Genomic DNA, 22,174 nt, shown 5'->3' on the forward strand with positions numbered 1-22,174 from the left:
CCTTATACACACAAGCGTAAAGGGATAAAGAATATGTACATAAAGATATATGAATGAGTGATGGTACAGAATGGCATAGGCAAGATGCAGTAGATGGTATCGAGTACAGTATATACATATGAGATGAGTAATGTAGGTATATAAACATTATATTGAGTGGCATTGTTTCAAGTGTCTACTGATACAATCTTCATTTTAATTTGGCTGGAGTTGAGTCATATAGTTGGCAGCAGCCACTCAATGTTAGTGGTGGCTGTTTAACAGTCTGATGGCCTTGAGATAGAAGCTGTTTTCAGTCTCTCGGTCCCTGCTTTGACGCACCTGTACTGACCTCGCCTTCTGGATGATAGCGGGGTGAACAGGCAGTGGCTCGGTGGTTGTTGTCCTGATGATCTTTGCGGCCTTCCTGTGACATCGGGTGGTGAGGTGTCCTGGAGGGCAGTTAGTTTGCCCCCAGTGTTGCGTCATGCAGACCTCACTACCCTCTGAGAACCTTACGGTTGGGGGCAGAGCAGTTGCCGTACAGCCCGACAGGATGCTCTCGATTGTGCATCTGTAAAAGTATGGAACTCCATTTGGGTCTTTGCTTTTTCAAAAAGATACACGTGAAATAACACTGTTTGATGCGTCAAATCAGCTTGTTGACCAATCAGGACCTAGATATGACTGTACGTCACATAATAATTTAACACATTTGTTACTTCTTTACATAGTTATTACAGATTGATTACACTATCACTTGTATTTCATATGTCACAGTGATTCACCGATATGTGTGATGCTGGTAAAGTTTTGTCTTGTGCACCTGCCGCTGCAGCACAAGCACAGACACACCTCCCCAAGCTCTGGGACAGTTCTGGTCAGAAAGAAATCCATCACTTCCGTTGTTTGGCTGTGCCAATTTAGCAACGTTCCAAATGAGCATATGTCCTGGTGAAAGGATGTAAATAAAACGCATTTAGGTCAGAGTCAGAGTTCACCAGCTGAGGTCAAAATACAATGTCAGTACAGTGCTACAGGTTCACAGTTTAGATCCATATACAGTGAGCCTTCAACAGTCACAATTCAGGGTAAGAAGACTATTTGAATGGTTGTAAACAATGTACTGTTGGGCCATCATTACCATGTTCCTCTTGGGATATGTTATCATACTGTGTGTTCTCATAATCTATTACATGAAACAATCAAGCAATATATTATATCTCCTTAATTTCCCATACTGTCGCTGCATAAAATATTGACTCAAGATCCTTAATTCTGAAATAACAAGGAGGGATTAGGCTATCAGTACATTTCTCAAAACCACAAAATGCTAAATGCGTAATCCCCTATTCTCACAGACCTTCCTCAGCTGACAGTGAGTTCTACAGTCATCAGAGAGACAGAATCAGTTCAGCTGAGTTGTGAGACTCCTCCATCTCTGCCTGTGTCTCACTGTTACTTCTACATAGAGGGGAGGAAGAATCTTCCAGACTCATCCTGTACTCAGACAATAACAGGAACAGAGCTGCTCAAGAGGGCAGATCAAACGTTTCCAGATGTGGTCAAAGTGACGTGTTACTATGCTGTAAGGAGATCTCACACATCTCCTTTTAGTGACCCTGTCTCAGTCACTGTTCTGGGTAAGTAGGTGGTTTATAAAATTATACACGTCACTGTTATACCGTATTAATTATGCTCGTTCTGAAAATGAGATCTTCTGTCGTATTTCCTGAAAGTCTAAATTTCTCATAATGATAGAAATTACTGTACTTTGTACAAACATAAATGCTGAAATAGTTGAACATTTGATTAATGGATTTTCCATACTGTTAGTATGTATGGATTACCTGTGATGTTTTGAAATACAACTTTCAAAGAGACACTATTCCCCTGATCTCACAGACCCACCTCCTCCCAGGCTGACAGTCAGTTCTACAGTCATCAGAGAGAGACTCAGTTCGGCTGAGCTGTCAGACTCCTCCATCTGTCTCTGTGTCTCAGTGTTACTTCTACACAGAGGGGAGAGATCCTAAACCCTCACCCTGTATGCGATCACTCACGGGGACTGAGCTGCTCTCGTGGGCAGGTCAAAGTTCATCTGCTGAGCTCAAACTGAGATGTTTTTACACTGTAGAAACTCACTTTCCATCGATGCACAGTGGTTCAGTCTCTGTTACTATTCTTTGTAAGAAATTATATATTCAGATTGTCTTGGATGATTCTGTTTAAATCACAATCTCATCCAATGTCATTTCAAAATAGTTGTTGTGAAGACAATAAATATTTGACATGTATATGTCAAAAGTAGAGTTCTAAGATCCCACGGCAAACAACCACAGAGAGGCAAAAGTACAATCAAAGGTTCTTTATAAACTCAGTAATACACAGTAATACACAGTATCACTACAGTCCTATTAGAAATGTATAAATAGGCTGGGATTTAGGGCTGTAGGCTAACTAGAAGCAACTGGCCAAACTAACACAGCAGGTGATACCTGGGTCCTTCTGAGTAGGGTTTGTTCATTCGCTTCTACCCGAGCAGGATTAGTTTGGCTCTACCCGAACAGGGTACGGCTCTTCCTCCTGAGCAGGGAGAGGAAGATTTGTGGAATCACTACACACCATACAAGCAAGCAAAATATTCTGTGCGTTCAATTTGATTCAATTTCAATTCTCACGTGAGAATGTAAGGAATTAAGTGAAAGGCAATCGTTGTAAACACACAGCACACATGATTAAATGGCACTCATAAATAGGAATGATATCAAATAAGACATGCTGATACGTAATATAAAGAGAATGGCAGGCTCTAGGTTAGTAAGAGTCAGTGTCACTTGAGACATATACATTACATTCAAATAGAGTGATGCAAAAAGGAGTCTCTGTCTTTTCCTAACAGATCCAAAACCAGACATTACAGTCCATTTAGATGAGGACTTCACCATCATCTGTTTGATTCATGAATCCTTAAGTCCTGACACCACCTGTAGCCTGTATGTTGGAGAGGAGAGTCAGCCATCCTTCACAGCACCGATCATGAAGAGAAAAGCCACCTCAGCATCCAAACAGTGGTTCTGTCAATTCACTCCAAAACATAGTGATCTGATCAGTGGTCTACAGTCAGTGAGGCGTAAGGAGGTGAGCTGTGACTACAGATTGAGCTCAGGACCAAACTCTCTCTCCCACGCAGTGATGGGCACAGCTTTGCACGTGAGTCATTATCTAAACAAATCTATCAGGGCTGTAGGTCTTCATGATCTGACTCACTTTGATTTTAGTCTTAGAATGACTATATTAATTCTGACCAACAAACTAAATACCACATTTCAATCCCAAATGAATTCAGATCTGGTGGGAGTTCTCAGCTCCAACAACTATACAGACACCTTCTATAGCAGGTAGTCCACATATTTGTGCTTTTAAAGTGTCACTGCTGTTATTTTAAAGCAACACAAGTTTCAGCAATAAGAATAGTTGTGTCAATGTGTAAATGAAGCTGTTCTGTTAGATAATTAAGCTGTTCTATAGATATGACACCAGCCTCAACACCAACGCCTGGGATCATCAGCACAAGTATTATAATGTCTGTGCTCATCTAGTCGAGTGTTTAGATCGTATCTATACTCTGTTAGGCTTCTGCTGTTAGATAACATGGTGACTTTATTCTAGGAAGCTGTCAACAACAATCAACACCTTATCTGTCCTGAAAGACTTGATCACCTTATGAATTGGTCTTATCATCTCTATAATGAGGAGAAATATAATCTTCCAGGGCAGGAAGCAATCTGTCCGTAGTGATTTTATAGTCCTACTTTTCCCACTTTGAATAGACAAGTCATGAAGGTATTTCAAAAGGCCAACAACACCATGATGATCATTAATACAGTAATTTAAAAAATGCTAAATTCATTTTTATGTGTTTTCTCAGTGGGTTTGACTCCAGGTCCTGGGTCTACTTTGCCGCCCAGCACGACAGTGAGTCCTACAGAAGGTGTGTTGGACCTCTAAATGACCATCTCTGCAAATACCAATTGTAGTCAAGGGTTTAGATTAATGCTTTATCTTATTCTTGTGTAATCATATTGCTTCCCACTAGTTTTGACTGTTACTTCTACTTTGATCCCAGACACCACAGTGAGACCAACTACCAGTAAGTAAATCCACTCATTTTAACTTACATGTATATTTTTGTTTACATTAATTCACTAAAGATCCATCTGATTTATGAATTGACCCATTCATAGCTGCTGTGATTTCGTCTAGATTTGTGTACTTTAAGTCTATCTGATTTGTAGGTAATGTGTAGTGTACTTCTCTATTTCTGCTTATTGAATGACCTAATAAATTAAATGCATTTACATTTGTTCTTGTGTAATCTCCTCTCACCAGGTTTGACCTCTCCTTTGACCCCCAGCACGGCAGTGAATCCTACATCCGGTGTGTTGTCCATCTTTCTCTAGTTAGCAGATAGGACCTAAACAAATAGACTAGCTTTATTTTAGCCAGGTTTTTACTCACAAATATCCCCTGATTAAAAAAAAAGAGGTTGATATTTAATTAATTAAATCAACCCATTTAGATACCTTTTATTATTGTATAATCAGATCCAATGACTTTGCTTTGCACCAGGTTCGACTACTAGTTCTACTTTGACAACTGACACCCCTAAGAGTCCACATGATTTTAGTTTAGTGGTGTAATAAGTTGTGTTGTGTGTTAACTGTTATTAAACAGTCTCTCTCTTGCATGTGCCCAGGAGGTCAAAGCTCCACAGAAAGCGTTCTGGGTAAGCATCCATCTCTAGCTGACTACCTGTCTTTTCTCAGACAAATGAGACATTTACAGGAAGGAAGTGGAGTTTATAATAAAAATATTCTATATTATTCTCAGAAAATAAAATGTCGTCCCCCATCTCCCTTATCATGTAGGTCCATTGCTTGTTCAAGAGGTGCTGATATCTGATAGAGTTTTGCATAATTACATCCCATACCTCAGTTGTATTTGCCCGAGCTTTGTTTATCATGGCCGCTGATCGCTCTAAACGAACAATATCTTGAAAATATGATAACCATGTTTGAGGCAAGGGGATTGTAGGGGTAATCCACTAAGGATAACCTTTTGTGCTGCTGTTAACACCGCATAAATTATTATTTTCTGAACCAGTTGCAGTACAAATGTAGAGTTATCATTCAACAAAAATAAAGGTGGATCTTCACAGGGAAACACATGTTTGTAAGGAAATCCAAAACATGTGACCAGAACTGGGACACCACAGGACATTCCCAAAACATTTGTGTTACAACAGCATTCATACGCCGTCTCTCACATTTTGGAGTAGGAATCAGCTTCATCTTAAAATGTCTAAATGTGGTTGCATAACTTCTATGTATGAGCTTATAATGTATAAGCTGGTGTGCTGGGTTTTTAGAGGTAACAAATACATTTTCCTAAATGGTATCCCAGTTCAGGTCAGTCCCCAATCCCTGCATTTCACGGTTCCATACTAGAGTGACACCCAATGTAGAGCATTTAACAAACAGCAGGCAATCGTAAGTAGCAGAGACCATTCTAGAAGTTAATGAAGGGAATATCCATGTAAGCATTATGTGGGATGTTATGGCTGAGACCCCACTAACGGGATCGATATTACAACAGCCAGTGAAAGTGCAGGGTGCCAAATTCAAACAGAAATCTCATAATTAAAATTCCTCAAGCATACAAGTATGTCACACCATTTTAAAGATACACTTCTTGTTAATCCCACCACAGTGTTCGATTTCAAATAGACGTTTCGGCAAAAGCACCACAAATGATTATGTTAGGTCAGAGCCAAGTCACAGAAAAACAAAACCATTTTTCCAGCCAGAGAGGAGTCACAAAAATCAGAAATTTAGAGAGAATTAATCACTAACCTTTGATCTTCATCTGATTACACTCGTAGGATTTCATGTTACACAATACATGTACATTTTGTTCGATAAAGTTCATATTTATATAAAGAAATCTCAGCATAAATTGGCACGTAATGTTCAGTAACGTAAACTCACTCACTTTTGTACATCGCCTTGATCCGTACAATTGACCTTATTTTTGAGCCCAAAAAACGTAATACTTCCAGATCAACTGTAATATCAATGCCAATGTAAAACACAATTTCTCCCCTTTCCAACTAAATTAATGACGAGACCTTCATGATGCCCATCTCTGCATAATTCATCAAGGCAATGAGCTCCGTCTGGTCTTTTTAAAAATGGCGGGTGGGGAGCGAAGGCTACGAAGTGATCTTGAAAGGGGGTAATATGTTGTGTGAAGAAAACTGTTTTTTTTTTTTCACCCGATTTGTCCAACTAATCAACCTTAAAATGTAAATAAAACATAAAGAGTTTATGTTATGTCTCATCACATACCTGTTTGAAGGTTTGTGTCGAATTTGAAGAGGGGTTTAGGGCTGCGCTAACGTTAGCCTCACAAGTGAACTGCAGCTGTTCCGGCTTTTGAGTGTCATGATGGCTCGCAGAAATGACCTGCAAAAACTGCAAATGGCACCCTAGTCATGAAATATTAGTTTAATATTAGCAATAATTATATTAATTTAGACAAAAATAATGAAGTTTTCTTACAAGTGTATATGGTTGAGCATGATTTTAATCTGCGAGAGAAGGGCTACCCCTGGTGGAAAGAGGCGGTACGGCACAAAATGAGTCGCAAATGCGTGCTGGACGTTACGTAGTGACACGTCACGATGTAACGTACAGCACCAGAGGGGTTAGTTTTTTCATCTTTTCTCCAATACTGTTAGCCCATTACCATGTCAATCAATGCTGAATCGAAATGTAGTTTCACACCCCGGATTTTGATGCCAACACAGTCACTACAGTCTCATTCATTTTCATTGCAGCCTCGTTTGAATGCCGTGGTTACGCACATTTGTACGGAATTGGGTGAGTTTACGTTAGTTCCAAAAACATCTGGTGATTTTGCAGAGAGCCACATCAATTTACAGAAATACTCATTATAAATGTTGAAGAAAATACAAGTGTTATACATGGAACTTTAGATACACTACTCCTTAATGCAACCGCTGTGTCAGATTTCAAAAAAGCTTTACGGAAAAAGCAAACCATGCAATAATCTGAGTACGGCGCTCAGAGCCCAAACAAGACAAAAAGATATCCTCCGTATTGTGCAGTCAACAGAAGTCAGAAATAACATTATAAACATTAATTTACCTTTGATGATCTTCATCAGAATGCACTCCCAGGAATCCCAATTCCACAATAAATGTTTGTTTTGTTCGATAATATCCATCATTTATGTCCAAATAACTCCGTTTGGATCGCGCGTTCAGTACACAATCTAAACTCACGACTGGCAGGTCCAAGCAAAAGTTCAGATGAAAAGTCATATTACAGTCCGTAGAAACATGTCAAACTAAGTATAGAATCAATCTTTAGGATGTTTTTAACATAAATCTTCAATAATGATCCAACTGGAGAATTCCTTTGTCTTCAGAAATGCAATGGAACCGAGCTCGATCTCACGTCAACGCGCATGGTCAGCGCATGTTCAGCTCATGGCAGACCTTACTCAATCCCCTCTTATTCAGCCCCACTTCACAGTAGAAGCATCAAACAAGGTTCTAAAGACTGTTGACATCTAGTGGAAGCCTTAGGAAGTGCAACATGACCAATATCCCACTGTTTCTTCAATAGGGAATGAGTTGAGAAACGACCAACCTCAGATTTCCCACTTCCTGGATGGATTTTTCTCAGGTTTTTGCCTGCCATATGAGTTCTGTTATACTCACAGACATCATTCAAACAGTTTTGGAAACTTCAGAGTGTTTTCTATCCAAATATACTAATAATATGCATATATTAGCAACTGGGACTGAGTAGCAGGCAGTTTACTCTGGGAACCTTATTCATCCAAGCTACTCAATACTGCCCCCAGCCATAAGAAGTTAATGGGGCATCCCATGGTACACCATAAGCTTTTAAGGCTCTGGGTTTTAACAATAATATTCAAAATTCTGAAATTGTGAATCTTTCTACTGACTGAGTTGTGTTGTTTTCTAACAGAAATAATGAATACCTTTCTTCTTGTGTAATCAGATCCAGAATTAACTTTTAATACTTTCCAGTAGTTTCGACTGTTACTTCTACTTTGACCCCTGACATCACAGTGAGACCAACTAGTAAGTATCCCTTACTTTGCAATTACATTTTTAGTTCACTCTAATTCACTGAAGCTCCAACAGGTTTACTCATAGACTTATTCATGGCTGCTTGTACGTTCACTCTAAATTGTACTTTTCTTAGATATGAATAGCGCCGGAGGGGATGGCTGCCATTTTACGGGTTCCTAACCAATTGTGCTATTCTGGGTGTTTTCTTTTGCGTTGTTTGTACCTTGTTTTGCACACAATGTTTCTGCCACTGTCTCTTATGACTGAAAAGAGCTTCTGGACATCAGAACAGTGATTACTCACTGGGCGAAGATTTTTCTTTAATGAATTGAAGGAGAAAGATTTATGTCTTTTCACGGACCAGGCCCAAAGCCCCGTCATTCGCATGAAGAGGAGACGACCGATACAGGGGCCGCAGATCCTGATGCTTGGTGAGAATTCATCTGTAAGTGGATAATCCTGCTTTACCATCCGTATCTTATGTTTCACCGAGTCATGGCTGAACGAGGACATGGATCATATACAGTTGGCTGGGTTTACCGTGTATCGGCAAGACAGAACAATAAACCTCCGGTAAGATGAGGGCTGGAGGTCTGTCTATTTGTCAATAACAGCTGGTGTGCAAATATTAAGGAAGTCTAGAGGTTTTGCTCGCCTGAGGTAGAGTATCCCATGATAAGCTGTAGTCCACACAATATACAAAGAGAGTTTATCTATATTTTTTGTAGCTGTCTATTTACCACCACAAACCGATGCAGGCACTAAGACCGCACTCAACGAGCTGTATAAGGCCATAAGCAGACAAGAGAATGCTCATCCAGAAGCGGTGCTCTTAGTGCTGGAGACTTTAATGCAGGAAAACTTTAATCCATGTTACCTAATTTCTACCAGCATGTCAAATGTGCAACCAGAGAAAAATAAAATCTATACCACCTTTACTCCACACACAGAGATGTGTACAAATCTCTCCCTCACCCTCCATTTGGAAAATCTGACCATAATTATATCCTCCTGATTCCTGCTAACCTGCAAAAACTTAAGCAAGACTTACCAGTGACTCGCTCATTACAGAAGTGGTCCGATGACACGCATGCTATGCTACATGACTGTTTTGCTAGCACAGACTGAAATATGTTTTGGGATTCATCCGATGGCATTGAGGAGTACACTACATTACCGACTTCATCTGTACGTACATATGCCAACCAGAAGCCATGGATTACAGGCAACATCCGCGCTGAGCAAAAATCTAAAGCTGCTGCTTTCAAGGAGCGAGACACTAATCCGGATGCTTATAAGAAATCCTGCTATGCCCTCAGATGAACCATCAAACAGGCAAAGCATTAATACAGGTTTAAGATTGAATCCTACTACACTGGCTCTGACGCTCGTTGTATGTGGCAAGGCTTGCAAACTATTGCGGATTACAAAGGGAAACCCAACCATGAGCTGCCCAGTGGCGAAAGCCTACCAAACGAGCTAAATGCCTTCTATGCTTGCTTCAAGGCAAGCTACACTTAACCTTGCATGAAATCACCAGCTGTTTCGGACGAATGTCAGATCACGCTCTCCGTTGCCGATGTGAGTAAGATCTTTGAACAGGTCAACATTCACTTGGCTGCAGGGCCAGACGGATTACCAGGACGCATACTGAGAACATGCACTGACCAACTGGCAAGTGTCTTCACTGACATTTTCAACCTCTCCCTGACCGACTCTGTAATACACAAACTGACATGGTCCAAACACACCAAGACAGTCGTGAAGAAGGCATGACAAATCCTATGCCCTCTCAGGAGACCGAAAAGATTTGGCATGGGTCCTCAGATCCTCAAAAAGTTATACAGCTGCACCATCGAGAGCATCCTGACTGATTGCATCACCGCTTGGTATGGCAACTGCTCGGCATCTGACCGTAGAGGTTAGTGCGTACGGCCCAGTACATCACTGGGGACAAGCTTCCTGCCATCCAGGACATCTATACCAGGCGGGGTCAGAGAAAGGACCTAAAAATTGTCAAGACTCCAGCCACGCAAGTCAAAAACTGTTCTCTCTGCTACCGCATGGCAAGTGGTACCGGATCGCCAAGTCTAAGTCCAAAAGGCTCAAATGGCTAACCAGACTATTTGCATTGATCTCCTTTTTTACGCTGCTGCTACTCGCTGTTTATTACCTATGCGTAGTCACTTTACACCTTCTCACATATACATATTACCTGAATTACCTATAGCCTCGTTATTGTTTTTATTTTTTACATTTTATTTCTTTAGAATTTTTTTAGCAAATATTTTCTTACTTAAAAAAATGCATTGTTGAAAGTAAGTGTTTCATGGTAAGGTTGTATTGTAACACCTGTTGTATTCAGCGCATGTGACAAAAAAACATTTTATTTGATTTGATATGAAACAAATGTACATTTCTCATCTCTTCTCACCAGGTTTGACCTCTCCTTTGGCCCCCAGCACAGCAGTGAATCCTACATCAGGTGTGCTGGTCATCTTTAGTTAGTTAAAAAAAGTAAATTGTTTTCAGTTTATCTTACCCAGGTCTTTGTATTCTTTCCTCATCACAAATGTGCCTAATTACTAGAAAAGAGGTTTATCTTGGATTGATTAAATCATCCCATTAAGACACTTTATTGTATAACCAGATCCAATGACTTTGCTTTGCACCAGATTTGACTGTTAATCCTACTTTGACAACTGACACACCAAAGAGTCCAACTGAAAGTTTGTATGGCCACACGATTTTTGTTTATTGGTGTATACTAGTTGTGATGTGTGTTAACTGTTAACAAACTGCTCTATCTTGCATGCCTCTATCTTGCTCCGCCGGGGAAGTCCCATTAGTTCTCTTATTTAGTGCTTAAACAGACAAGTTATATTTGCAAGATTTAGCTTACTCAAAATTCATAATTAATTCATCATTAACGTTTGTTTCATGCATGTGACCAACCAATACCTCACAAGGCTTCTTCTCTTCAAGCTGAGACCTTGAAACTGAGACACCCCTTTCGGTTTTCAAAACAATGTTCTTGGCGCACTGCCAAATTGCTTATACTGATAGTGAGGATTCCTCCCAGTCACGATCAATCAGTCAGTTGCATGGACCCAGTCCAATTGGTTATTAGAAAAGCACAAACATAATATTTTCCTTCACAGACTCAAATGTAAAATGTTTAGCTAACTGGCTGTCTTTTCTCACATATATGAAAACGGAAACGTTTACCAAGACTAATAATAAAGTGGTATTCTAACACCTGTCTACAATTGAAGTATTTACATTTGGATTAAGAGCTAATGACCTCTCCTGATGTCATCATGTCACCAAACAGAGGTGCAATTATGGCAGACAGCAGTGTGTATGGCTTCTGGAGTGGGCGTGTTCTTAATGGGATTGACAGCTGTCTATCTCTGCAGGAGGACCAGTGAGTACTTCTGATTCTGCATAACAAATAACTTGCAAACATTTTCCTTCTCATATTAATGTAAGTGCCTTTGACATGGGTTAATCTTTCAACTAATTTTGGTGATATTGTGTAGTGTATATTCAACATCAATCATTTAGTCTAATTTGTTTTTCAGAGAAAACCAATTCTCAGAGGTAAGAATTCCCTTGTGAATATGATGCAGATTGTATCAAACTTTAGTTCTGTATTGTCCATGATGAGATGTTCTTACCACAACCTTCTTATATACTTTTATGTTGTACAGACCTACAGCCAGACAGGATGATCACAGCCAATGTATGTTCCAAACAAAATACATCAAACACTGCACACACTACTAACACAACTACACACATGCATGTACAAACAACAAATTCTAATTCAAGTTTTATTTATTTTCTGTTGTAGGTGATTTGGTGATGGGAGCTATGAGCAGTGCAGGCATGTTGGATTCAAGAGATGCTGGGATCTATTCTCTCATCACCTCGGTACCGTCCACGTTTTTGCCCTCAGGTGAGTTTGTAACAGAATGTCTCCTGCCTGATCACTTCTGTACCATCCACAACTTTACCATTAGGTTTGTCTGTTTAACTCTGTCCCAATGTTTCATAACATGTTGGGCTTTTATAGGACTCAAAGTTGTTTAGGCTTGGATGTTGGTCTGAGGTAGTCATATCAGTAAGCATGTATGTATCTAAGTTATACATAAGATAATGTGTTAGAGCATGAGAATAGAGCTGTACGTCTACAGGATGGTTTGAGTCAGGAGGAGAAGTGACGTGTGTGTGTGCGCGCACATACTGACTCACTCACTCACTCACTCAGGCTCCTTCTGTGTTGTACAGGTCCTTTTGAAGAAAATGGAAAGTCATCTGAAAACGACAATGTAAGTTCAGAATCACCCACTGTGTTTGGTGACTGTGATCGACTCTCAGTTTCAGATTGATGTTGCATCATTTTAAATTACATTACATTTACATTACTGTAGAATTAAAGGACTGAAGTTAAACTGTCTGTTTCTTTTCTCTAGTCTGATACGTACCACATATACAGCTCAATCCCCGACAGACCAGTATCCTTAGCCCAGCATGATGGGTTTTACAGTCTGCAGACACACTGAAACTACACCACTGGCTCTCTGTATGTCTCACAGAAATACTGTTTCTTTCAGGATGTCCTTTATTTATCACACATCATGTTACTGTAAATAAGTATCTAAAACATCTACTGCAGTGCCGTTTCTATTTATAAGTAACATTCAGTAAGCAGCCGCTAGAGGCCCCTCCCCTCCAAAAACAACCGTAGGATAGTAGAATACACAACGTGCAGTTTCGAAATGTGGTTCTACATCAGAAGTTTTTCTCTTGTTATTTCAGTCACTGACAGTCACTCAATTATCCCATGTCAGCTAAGATTTTATAGATTGCTAGGCAAGTTAGTCTAACCAGGTATCTAAGTCTTGTAGTAATGGTCTAATTACTGCCCAGGGGCCCTGACTTCCACGGGGCCCCCAATAATTTTGTTAGTCACTCTCACTCAGATATCAAATGAACATGGCATAAGTCATGGCAAAATGTGTGGAATTGCAGGAAATTAGCTTTAAACTGAATTGTATTATTTCCACGACAATGGCACAACGTGTTGAATTTCAGGAAATTTGCTTAATAACTGCAAAGTTCTCTCCGCCCCATGGCAAAATGAGTAGAATTGCAGGACATTAAGTTCTCTCCGCCCCGTGGCAAAATGAGTAGAATTGCAGGACATAAACTTTAAAGCTCCAAATGTTTCTCTTTGCCGCCATGAGCGGGGCCACTAAAATGTTTTATCGGTGAGGTGGGCAAATCTCGCTTACGGTCCCCAAAATGCTTGGAACTGCCGTAATTTACTGTATCACACTTTGACACTCTGGATTTTGGAGGGGTCCGGGACATACTCCCCTTTAAATGCCCAAGTAAATATATACTGTATTTATATATATTCTGTCATCTGTGTGATGTCTCCTTCCATAACGGTTTGATACAGTTTACTAAATAAAATATATTTGTGATCAAACTCGGTAGATACAGACAATTTAAAATAAATCAATAAATATATAACATATTCACACAATGCAAAAAAACAGGTAAATAGGAAATTAAGATAATTTAAGTCATTATGATCCAAAGTGGTATTGCTAAGACATTTTTCTTGGTGAAATTCATCTTGTGTTGAAATATGCTTATAATATAAACCAGATGCACCCAAACAATCTGGGGGAAAAGTCTCATGTTATTTGACCAATTTCTGCAGCAAAGGTTAGCAAACCCCAAAAGCCTGATCTTATAGCAAAAGTATTGATATTGATATTGCCCACATACGTTTGAGACAAGCTACAAAATATAACATTTCGGTTTTAAAAATGTTTACATTGTTGGCAACATCAGATCATCAAAACTGAAAAATATAGATTTCCAAATGCTATTCAAATCTCCAAATTTCTCCATGGTCACATGTTAACTTGTTGTTTTCCAAATTCCCAGTTGAATTTCAACTTACTCAGCACCTCAGTCGCTCCTTCAATGTACAGTGTTGTAGACATATTCTAGCCTTGAAGTCCAATGACTGCGGAGTGGTTTAGATGTAAATGGTGTGAGAACACAACTTCATTACATTTTTTTCCAGTTAATATGAGCTTACATTCTGTTTCGATGCACACTTGAGCTTAGCGGTCAGGGTGGTCGATTATGCTATAGGGGATGGCTTTGTTTGTTGAAAAGGGGTGGGTCCCCCCTCACCTCCCATATACACTGTACACACTGTACATAGATCTTTCTATTGTGTTATTGACTGTACGTTTGTTTATGTGTAACTGTGTTTTTGTTTTTGTCGCACTGCTTTGCTTTATCTTGGCCAGGTTGCAGTTGTAAATGAGAACTTGTTCTCAACTGGCCTACCTGGTTAAATAAATGTGAAATAAAATAAAAAATAAATCCCTCTTCTATACAGTGGGGAGAACAAGTATTTGACACACTGCCGATTTCGCAGGTTTTCCAACTTACAAAGCATGTAGAGGTCTGTAATTTTTTATCATAGGTACACTTCAACTGTGAGAGACAAAACAAAAATCCAGAAAATCACATTGTATGATATTTAAGTAATTAATTTGCATTTTATTGCATGACATAAGTATTTGATACATCAGAAAAGCAGAACTTAATATTTGGTAAAAAAGAAACCTTTGTTTGCAATTACAGAGATCATATGTTTCCTGTAGTTCTTGACCAGGTTTGCACACACTGCAGCAGGGATTTTGGCCCACTCCTTCATACAGATCTTCTCCAGATCCTTCAGGTTTCGGGGCTGTCGCTGGGCAATGCGGACTTTCAGATCCCTCCAAAGATTTTCTATCGGGTTCAAGTTTGGAGACTGGCTAGGCCACTCCAGGACCTTGAGATGCTTCTTACGGAGCCACTCCTTAGTTGCCTTGGTTGTGTGTTTCGGGTCGTTGTCATGCTAGAAGACCCAGCCACGACCCATCTTCAATGCTCTTACTGAGGGAAGGAGGTTGTTGGCCAAGATCTCAAGATACATGGCCCCATCCATCCTCCTCTCAATACGGTGCAGTCGTCCTGTCCCCTTTGCAGAAAAGCATCCCTAAAGAATGATGTTTCCACCTCCATGCTTCACGGTTGGGATGGTGTTTTGGGGTTGTACTCATCCTTCTTCTTCCTCCAAACACGGCGAGTGGAGTTTAGACCAAAAAGCTCTATTTTTGACTCATCAGACCACATGACCTTCTCCCATTCCTCCTCTGGATCATCCAGATGGTAATTGGCAAACTTCAGATGGGCCTGGACATGCGCTGGCTTGAGCAGGGGGACCTTGCGTGCGCTGCAGGATTTTAATCCATGACGGCGTAGTGTGTTACTAATGGTTTTCTTTGAGACTGTGGTCCCAGCTCTCTTTAGGTCATTGACCAGGTCCTGCCGTGTAGTTCTGGGCTGATCCCTCACCTTTCTCATGATCATTGATGCCCCACGAGGTGAGATCTTGCATGGAGCCCCAGACCGAGGGTGATTGACCGTCATCTTGAACTTCTTCCTTTTTCTAATAATTGCACCAATAGTTGTTGCCTTCTCACCATGCTGCTTGCCTATTGTCCTGTAGCCCATCCCAGCCTTGTGCAGGTCTACAATTTTATCCCTGATGTCCTTACACAGCTCTCTGGACTTGGCCATTGTGGAGAGGTTGGAGTCTGTTTGATTGAGTGTGTGGGCAGGTGTCTTTTATACAGGTAACGAGTTCAAACAGGTGCAGTTAATACAGGTAATGAGTGGAGAACAGGAGGGCTTCTTAAAGAAAAACTAACAGGTCTGTGAGAGCCGGAATTCTTACTGGTTGGTAGGTGATCAAATACTTATGTCATGCAATAAAATGCTAATGAATTACTTACAAATCATACAATGTGATTTTCTGTGATTTTTGTTTTAGATTCTGTCTCTCACAGTTGAAGTGTACCTATGATAAAAATTACAGACCTCTACATGCTTTGTAAGTAGGAAAATCTGCAGAATCAGCAGTGTATCTAATACTTGTTCTCCCCACTGTAAGACCTTTAAGGTACAGCAAATACAAATCCTATGTTTTTTCTCTCTGTTTGAAATGCTCTCTTCTGTAAAACAAAAAAGTATGCAGAATAAATTGACTTTGACCATTCCCTCATCTTTGTTAGTATTTTACATTATTTGATCTTGATTTTTCAAGATAATGCAAAAACTATGGTTGTCTATGTCACCTTTTTCTGGCCATTGGTGAAGATCAAGGTGCTATTTTCCTTAAATGTTTCTTTCAGTCCATATAGAGCGCATTCAGAAAGTATTCAGACACCTTGACTTTTTCCACATTTTGTTACGTTAAAGCCTCTCTAAAATGGATGAAATAGTCCCCCCCCCACCATTAATCTACATACAATGCCCCATAATGACAAAACAAAAACTGATTTTTAGACATCAACACTGAAAATTATATTTAAATACGTATTCAGACCCATTACTCGTACTTTGCTGAAGCACCTTTGGCAGCAATTACAGCCTCAAGTCTTCTTGGGTATGATGCTACAAGCTTGGCGCAACTGTATTTGGGGAGTTTCTCCCATTCTTCTCTGCAGAACCTCTCAAGCTCTGTCAGGTTGGAGGTGGAACATTGCTGCACAGCTATTTCCAGGTCTCTCCAGAGATGTTTGATCGGGTTCAAGTCCGGGTTCTGGAAGGGCCACAATAAGAACTTTCAAAGAGTTGTCTGAAAACCACTCCTGTGTTGTCTTCGCTGTGTGCTTAGGGTCATTATCCTATTGGAAGGTAAACCTTCGCCCCAGTCTGAGGTCCTGAGTGCTCTGTAGCAGGTTTTCATCAAGGATCTCTCTGTACTTTGCTCTGTTCATCATTCCCTCGATCCTGACATGTCTCCCAGTCCCTGCTGCTGAAAACATCCCCACAGCATGATGTTGCCAGCACCATGCTTCACCATAGGGATTGTGCAAGGTTTCCTCCAGACGTGATGCTTGGCATTCAGGCCAAAGACTTCAATCTTGGTTTCATCAGACCAGAGAATATTGTTTCTCATGGTCTGAGAGTCGTTAAGGTGCCGTTTGTCAAACTCTAAGCGGGCTGTCATGTGCCTTTTACTGAGCCGTGGCTTCCATCTGGCCACTCTACCATAAAAGCCTGATTGGTGGAGTACTGCAGAGATGCTTGTCCTTCTGGATGGTTCTCCCATTTCCACAGAGGAACTCTGGTGCTCTGTCAGAGTGACCATCAGGTTCTTGGTCACCTCCCGGACCAAGGCCCTTCTCCCCTGATTTTCCCAGAGACAGATAATGCTTAGTCCTGGACTAAAAATATTATTCAAAGGACAATTTACAGATTATCTGCATTGTGGTTAGTTTTACTGTGAGGGAAGCAAAGATGCCTACATTCTCCTGCAGCAGTCACAGACAGTCTACAGATCACATACCAACCAGTACATGTATGCTGCCACGTACCCACACCTGCAAACAGGTGCACGAGTGCACACATGCACACGCACCCACACACACACACACCACAGTCGGGTGGAAAGTTAGACGAGACTCTTGCCGCATCCTGTCCTTCTGAAACTTCAGCTTATCATATTTCAGAGACTAGTTGTGTTGAGGAGATTGACAGAAGTACTGTTGAACCAAACCTCAGATACATCTAACGGAAACTATTCAAATACTTTACCAGACAATTTTAGCAAGATATAAAAAAACTCAACTAAATTCACCCTCCAAAATCACCATTATGAGAAATGTATTCATGCTTCTGACCATTACAACAAGCACCACTTGTCATGTTATATTTCCATGGAAATATTCAGTGTTGTTGTTTACTGCTTATGTATCTGCACCTCTATCTTATTAAGATAATAACTACAGTAGATAGGAAAAATATTTCCTCTAATGCACAATATGGAGAGTCATATGGAGACACAGCAAGACTGTTTCTTGTTTCTTACTTTTGGATGTTGGCAATATATACTGTAGTTGTACATGAAACCTGCTTTTTATTGTGCAGTGTAGTTAAAAAGAAAGCCTGAATAAAATGTAGTTATTTCCTCTGACAGATCAGCAAATGGTTTTGGCTCATGTTAGGAGCAGGAGACATTTACCTCTAATCACACCAGTTGATGGACTTTCTTTGTGGTTTCCTGTGAGTAGGCTCCTCGTCTTCCTCTCTATTAATAGAATTATCTCAGTCACAGACACAGTACTTATTATGTAGTCTGTTTCTCTGAAACATTGCGTTATTCACCCCTGATCTGGCTCGTTATCTGTTTTTGATCATCCTCCTTTGCTGTGAGTTATTCCTCTGATCCAACTCTTGCACTAGTATATATACACTGTGTACAGATATATCGTTGTTATTGAGTCAAATGAATTCTGGGGAGATCATTTGAGATGTGGTGATCTGTTGCCTTACTCTTAGTTGATATTATATTCATGTTGACCCTGGCCTCTGACATGACCGTTGACCCTTAAACAGCAGTTACTGCCTTCTTCCTTGGCATGATATGTTGCAAATGGCAGGGTAATACCAAAGCAAGGAGCAGTGTCTCCCATTTTCATTTGTTATTTTACTATTCTTCTCATGTATATTATTAATTAAAGAGCAGTGTAATTCCTGACAGTGAAGCAGAGATCAAACTGCATTCTTTGTGTGTCTTCCACTAAGATACCAGTTTCATTTACATGGAGATGTAGGTTCTGCGTCAGTCACACGACATACTGTGTTTTACAACTAGCCCATGTCTTGTTATAAGAATACATGTGAAAAGCAGCACTGCAATTGTTTGAATTACATTAAATGATTACCTATCTTGTAATATATAATGACGCATTGGAACATGGTAGAAGAATGCCATAGAGTAATACTAATTATAACAAATTACCATGAGATTGCAAAGTAAATGATTTGTATACACTACCGGTGTAGTGTAACACCTACTCATTTAAGGATTTAAGGATTTAAGGATTTAATTTAAGGACACATTAAATGTCAAAGTGGAATAATGTCAACAAAAAACAAAAAAAAGTGTGAATGAGTATTCAACACCTTTGTTATGGAAATCCAAAATAAGTTCAGAAGTAAAATTTTGCTAAACAAGTCGCATAATACTTTGCATGGACTCCCTCTGTGTGCAATAATAATGTTTAACATGATTTTAATGACTATCTGATCTCTGTACCCCACACATGCAATTATCTGTAAAGTCGGTCAGTCGCGTTGTGAATTTCAAACACGGATTCAACCAACAATACCAGGGAGGTGGTCTAATGCCTCACAAAGAAGGACATTTATTGGTAAAATTACACAGTTACACTTTGGATGGGGTATCAATATAAACAGTCACAACAAATATACTGGAATCATTCCTAACTTAGTTGCTGGAGAGAAAGAAACCCGCTCAGAGACTTTACCATGATGCCAATGGTGACTTTAAAACAGAGTTTAATGACGTGCAGCCACACCTTCTCCATGCTGCTCTTCGTCGTCCTCCTCGCCTTCCTGTGGAGGAACTGGGAGGTCATCTCGCAGTAACTGGATCGCTTCCTGATGTCCCCGAGTTGACCTACAAGGGTGGGGCTCTCTCAATGAGTGACGAAGGGAGGCGACTGTGGGGCGGGGCTCCCTGAACAATGAGGGACAGAGGCGGGGCCTGGTGTGAGGGGCGGGGGACGACTGACTAACAAACCCGTACTCTGCCTCTGATGCATGTGGTGGAGCCAGGCCTACACAGGGCGGGCTTAGCGGAAAGGAGGGGGATGATGAGGAGCCAGCGAAAACATCCTGTGGCGGACTGCAATAGCATTGAATAGTCCCCGCGATATGCAACTGTTCAGGGAAGTCAGGAACCAATACACACAGTCAGTCAGGAAAGCAAAGGCTAGCTTTTTCAAACAGAATTTTGCATCCTGTAGCTCTAACTTCAAAAAGTTTTGAGACACTGTGAAGTCCATGGAGAACAAGAGCACCTCCTCCCAGCTGTCCACTGCACTGAGGCTAGGCAACAAGGTCACCACCGATAAATCCATGATAATCTAATTAATCAATAAAATTTCTCTACGGCTGGTCATGCTATCCTCCTGGCTACCCCAACCCCGGCCAACAGCTCCACACCCCTCACAACTACTTGCCCGATCCTCCCCAGCTTCTCCTTCACCCAAATCCAGATCGCAGATGTTCTGAAAGAGCTGCAAAACCTGGACCCGTACAAATCAGCTGGGCTAGACAATCTGGACCCTCTCTTTCTAAAAATATCCACCGCCATTGTTGCAACCCCTATTACCAGTCTGTTCAACCTCTCTTTCGTTTCGTCCGAGATCCCTAAAGATTGGTAAGCTGTCACGGTCATCCCCCTCTTCAAAGGCGATGACACTCTAGACCCAAACTGTTACAGACCTATATCCATCCTGCCCTGCCTTTCTAAAGTCTTTGAAAGCCAAGTTAATAAACAGATTACTGACCATTTCGAATTCCACCGTACCTTCTCCGCTGTGCAATCCGGTTTCCGAGTTGGTCACTGGTGCACCTCAGCCACGCTCAAGGTACTAAACTATATCATAACCGGCATCGATAAAAGACAGTACCGTGCAGCCGTCTTCATCGACCTGACCAAGGCTTTCGACTCTGTCAATCACCGTATTCTTATTGGTAGACTCAATAGCCTTGGTTTCTCAAATGACTGCCTCGCCTGGTTCACCAACTACTTCGTAGATAGAGTTCAGTGTGTAAAATGTTGTCCGGACCTCTGGCAGTGTCTATGGGGGTACCACAGCGTTCAATTCTCGGGCCAACTCTTTTCTCTGTATATATCAACGATGTCGCTCTTGCTGCGGGTGATTCCCTGATCCACCTCTACGCAGTCGACACCATTCTGTATACATCTGGCCCTTCTGTGGACACTGTGTTAACTAACCTCCAAATGAGCTTCAATGCCATACAACACCCCTTCCTGGGCCTACACTTGCTCTTAAACGCTAGCAAAACCAAATGCATGCTTTTCAACCATTCGCTGCCCGCACTCGCCCGCCCGACTAGCATCACTACTCTGGACGGTTTTGACCTAGAATACGTGGACAACTACAAATACCTAGGTGTCTGGTTAGACTGTAAACTCTCCTTCCAGGCTCATATCAAACATCTCCCAATCCAAATCCAAAATCAAATCTAGAATTCTATTTCTCAACAAAGCCTACTTCACTCACACCGCCAAACTTACCCTAGTAAAACTGACTATCCTACCAATCCTCGACTTTGGCGATGTCATCTGCTAAATAGCTTCCAATACTCTACTCAGCAAATTGGATGCAGTCTATCACAGTGCCATCAGTTTTTTTTACCAACTCTCCTTATACCACCCACCACTGTGAACTGTATGCTCTAGTTGGCTGGCCCTCGCTACATATTCGTCACCAGACCCACTGGCTCCAGGTCATCTACAAGACTATGCTAGGTAAAGCTCTGCCTTATGTCAGCTCACTGGTCACGATAACAACACCCACCCGTAGCACGTGCTCCAGCAGGTATATCTCATTGTTCATCCCTAAAGCCAACACCTCATTTGGCCGCCTTTCCTTGCAGTTCTCTGCTGCCAGTGACTGGAACGAATTGCAAAAATGGCTGAATCTGGAGACTTACATTTCCCTCACTAACTTTAAACATCAGCTATCTGAGCAGCTAACTGTTTGCTGCAGCTGTACATAGACCATCTGTAAATAGCCCACCCAATCTACCTACCTCATCCCCACATTGTTTTTATTTACCTTTATGCTCTTTTGCACACCAATATCATTACTTACACACTATCATCTGCTCATCTATCACTCCAGTGTTAATCTGCTAAATTGTAATTACACTGCTACTATGGCCTATTTATTGCCATACCTCCTCATGCCATTTGCACACACTGTAAATAGACGTTCTTTTTTCTATTGTGTTACTGACTGTACGCTTGTTTATTCCATGTGTAACTCTGTGTTGTTGTTTCTGTTGCACTGC

General features: G+C 40.9%; 1 protein-coding gene across 1 annotated transcript in view; it reads left to right on the forward strand.

Moving 5' to 3' along the window:
• LOC121840668 overlaps positions 1-22,174 on the forward strand; it is a gene marked incomplete in the record, with an annotated part of 71,581 nt that overhangs the window by 28,604 nt on the left and 20,803 nt on the right. Inside the window, 8 exon segments of the mRNA XM_042305270.1 lie at positions 1,341-1,622; positions 2,882-3,192; positions 3,491-3,555; positions 3,911-3,957; positions 4,079-4,132; positions 4,372-4,419; positions 4,739-4,768; positions 10,608-10,655. Coding sequence (XP_042161204.1) covers positions 1,341-1,622; positions 2,882-3,192; positions 3,491-3,555; positions 3,911-3,957; positions 4,079-4,132; positions 4,372-4,419; positions 4,739-4,768; positions 10,608-10,655 — 885 coding nt within the window.

This window comes from Oncorhynchus tshawytscha, linkage group LG02 (genome assembly GCF_018296145.1).
Source record: "Oncorhynchus tshawytscha isolate Ot180627B linkage group LG02, Otsh_v2.0, whole genome shotgun sequence".
Lineage (NCBI taxonomy): Eukaryota > Metazoa > Chordata > Actinopteri > Salmoniformes > Salmonidae > Oncorhynchus > Oncorhynchus tshawytscha.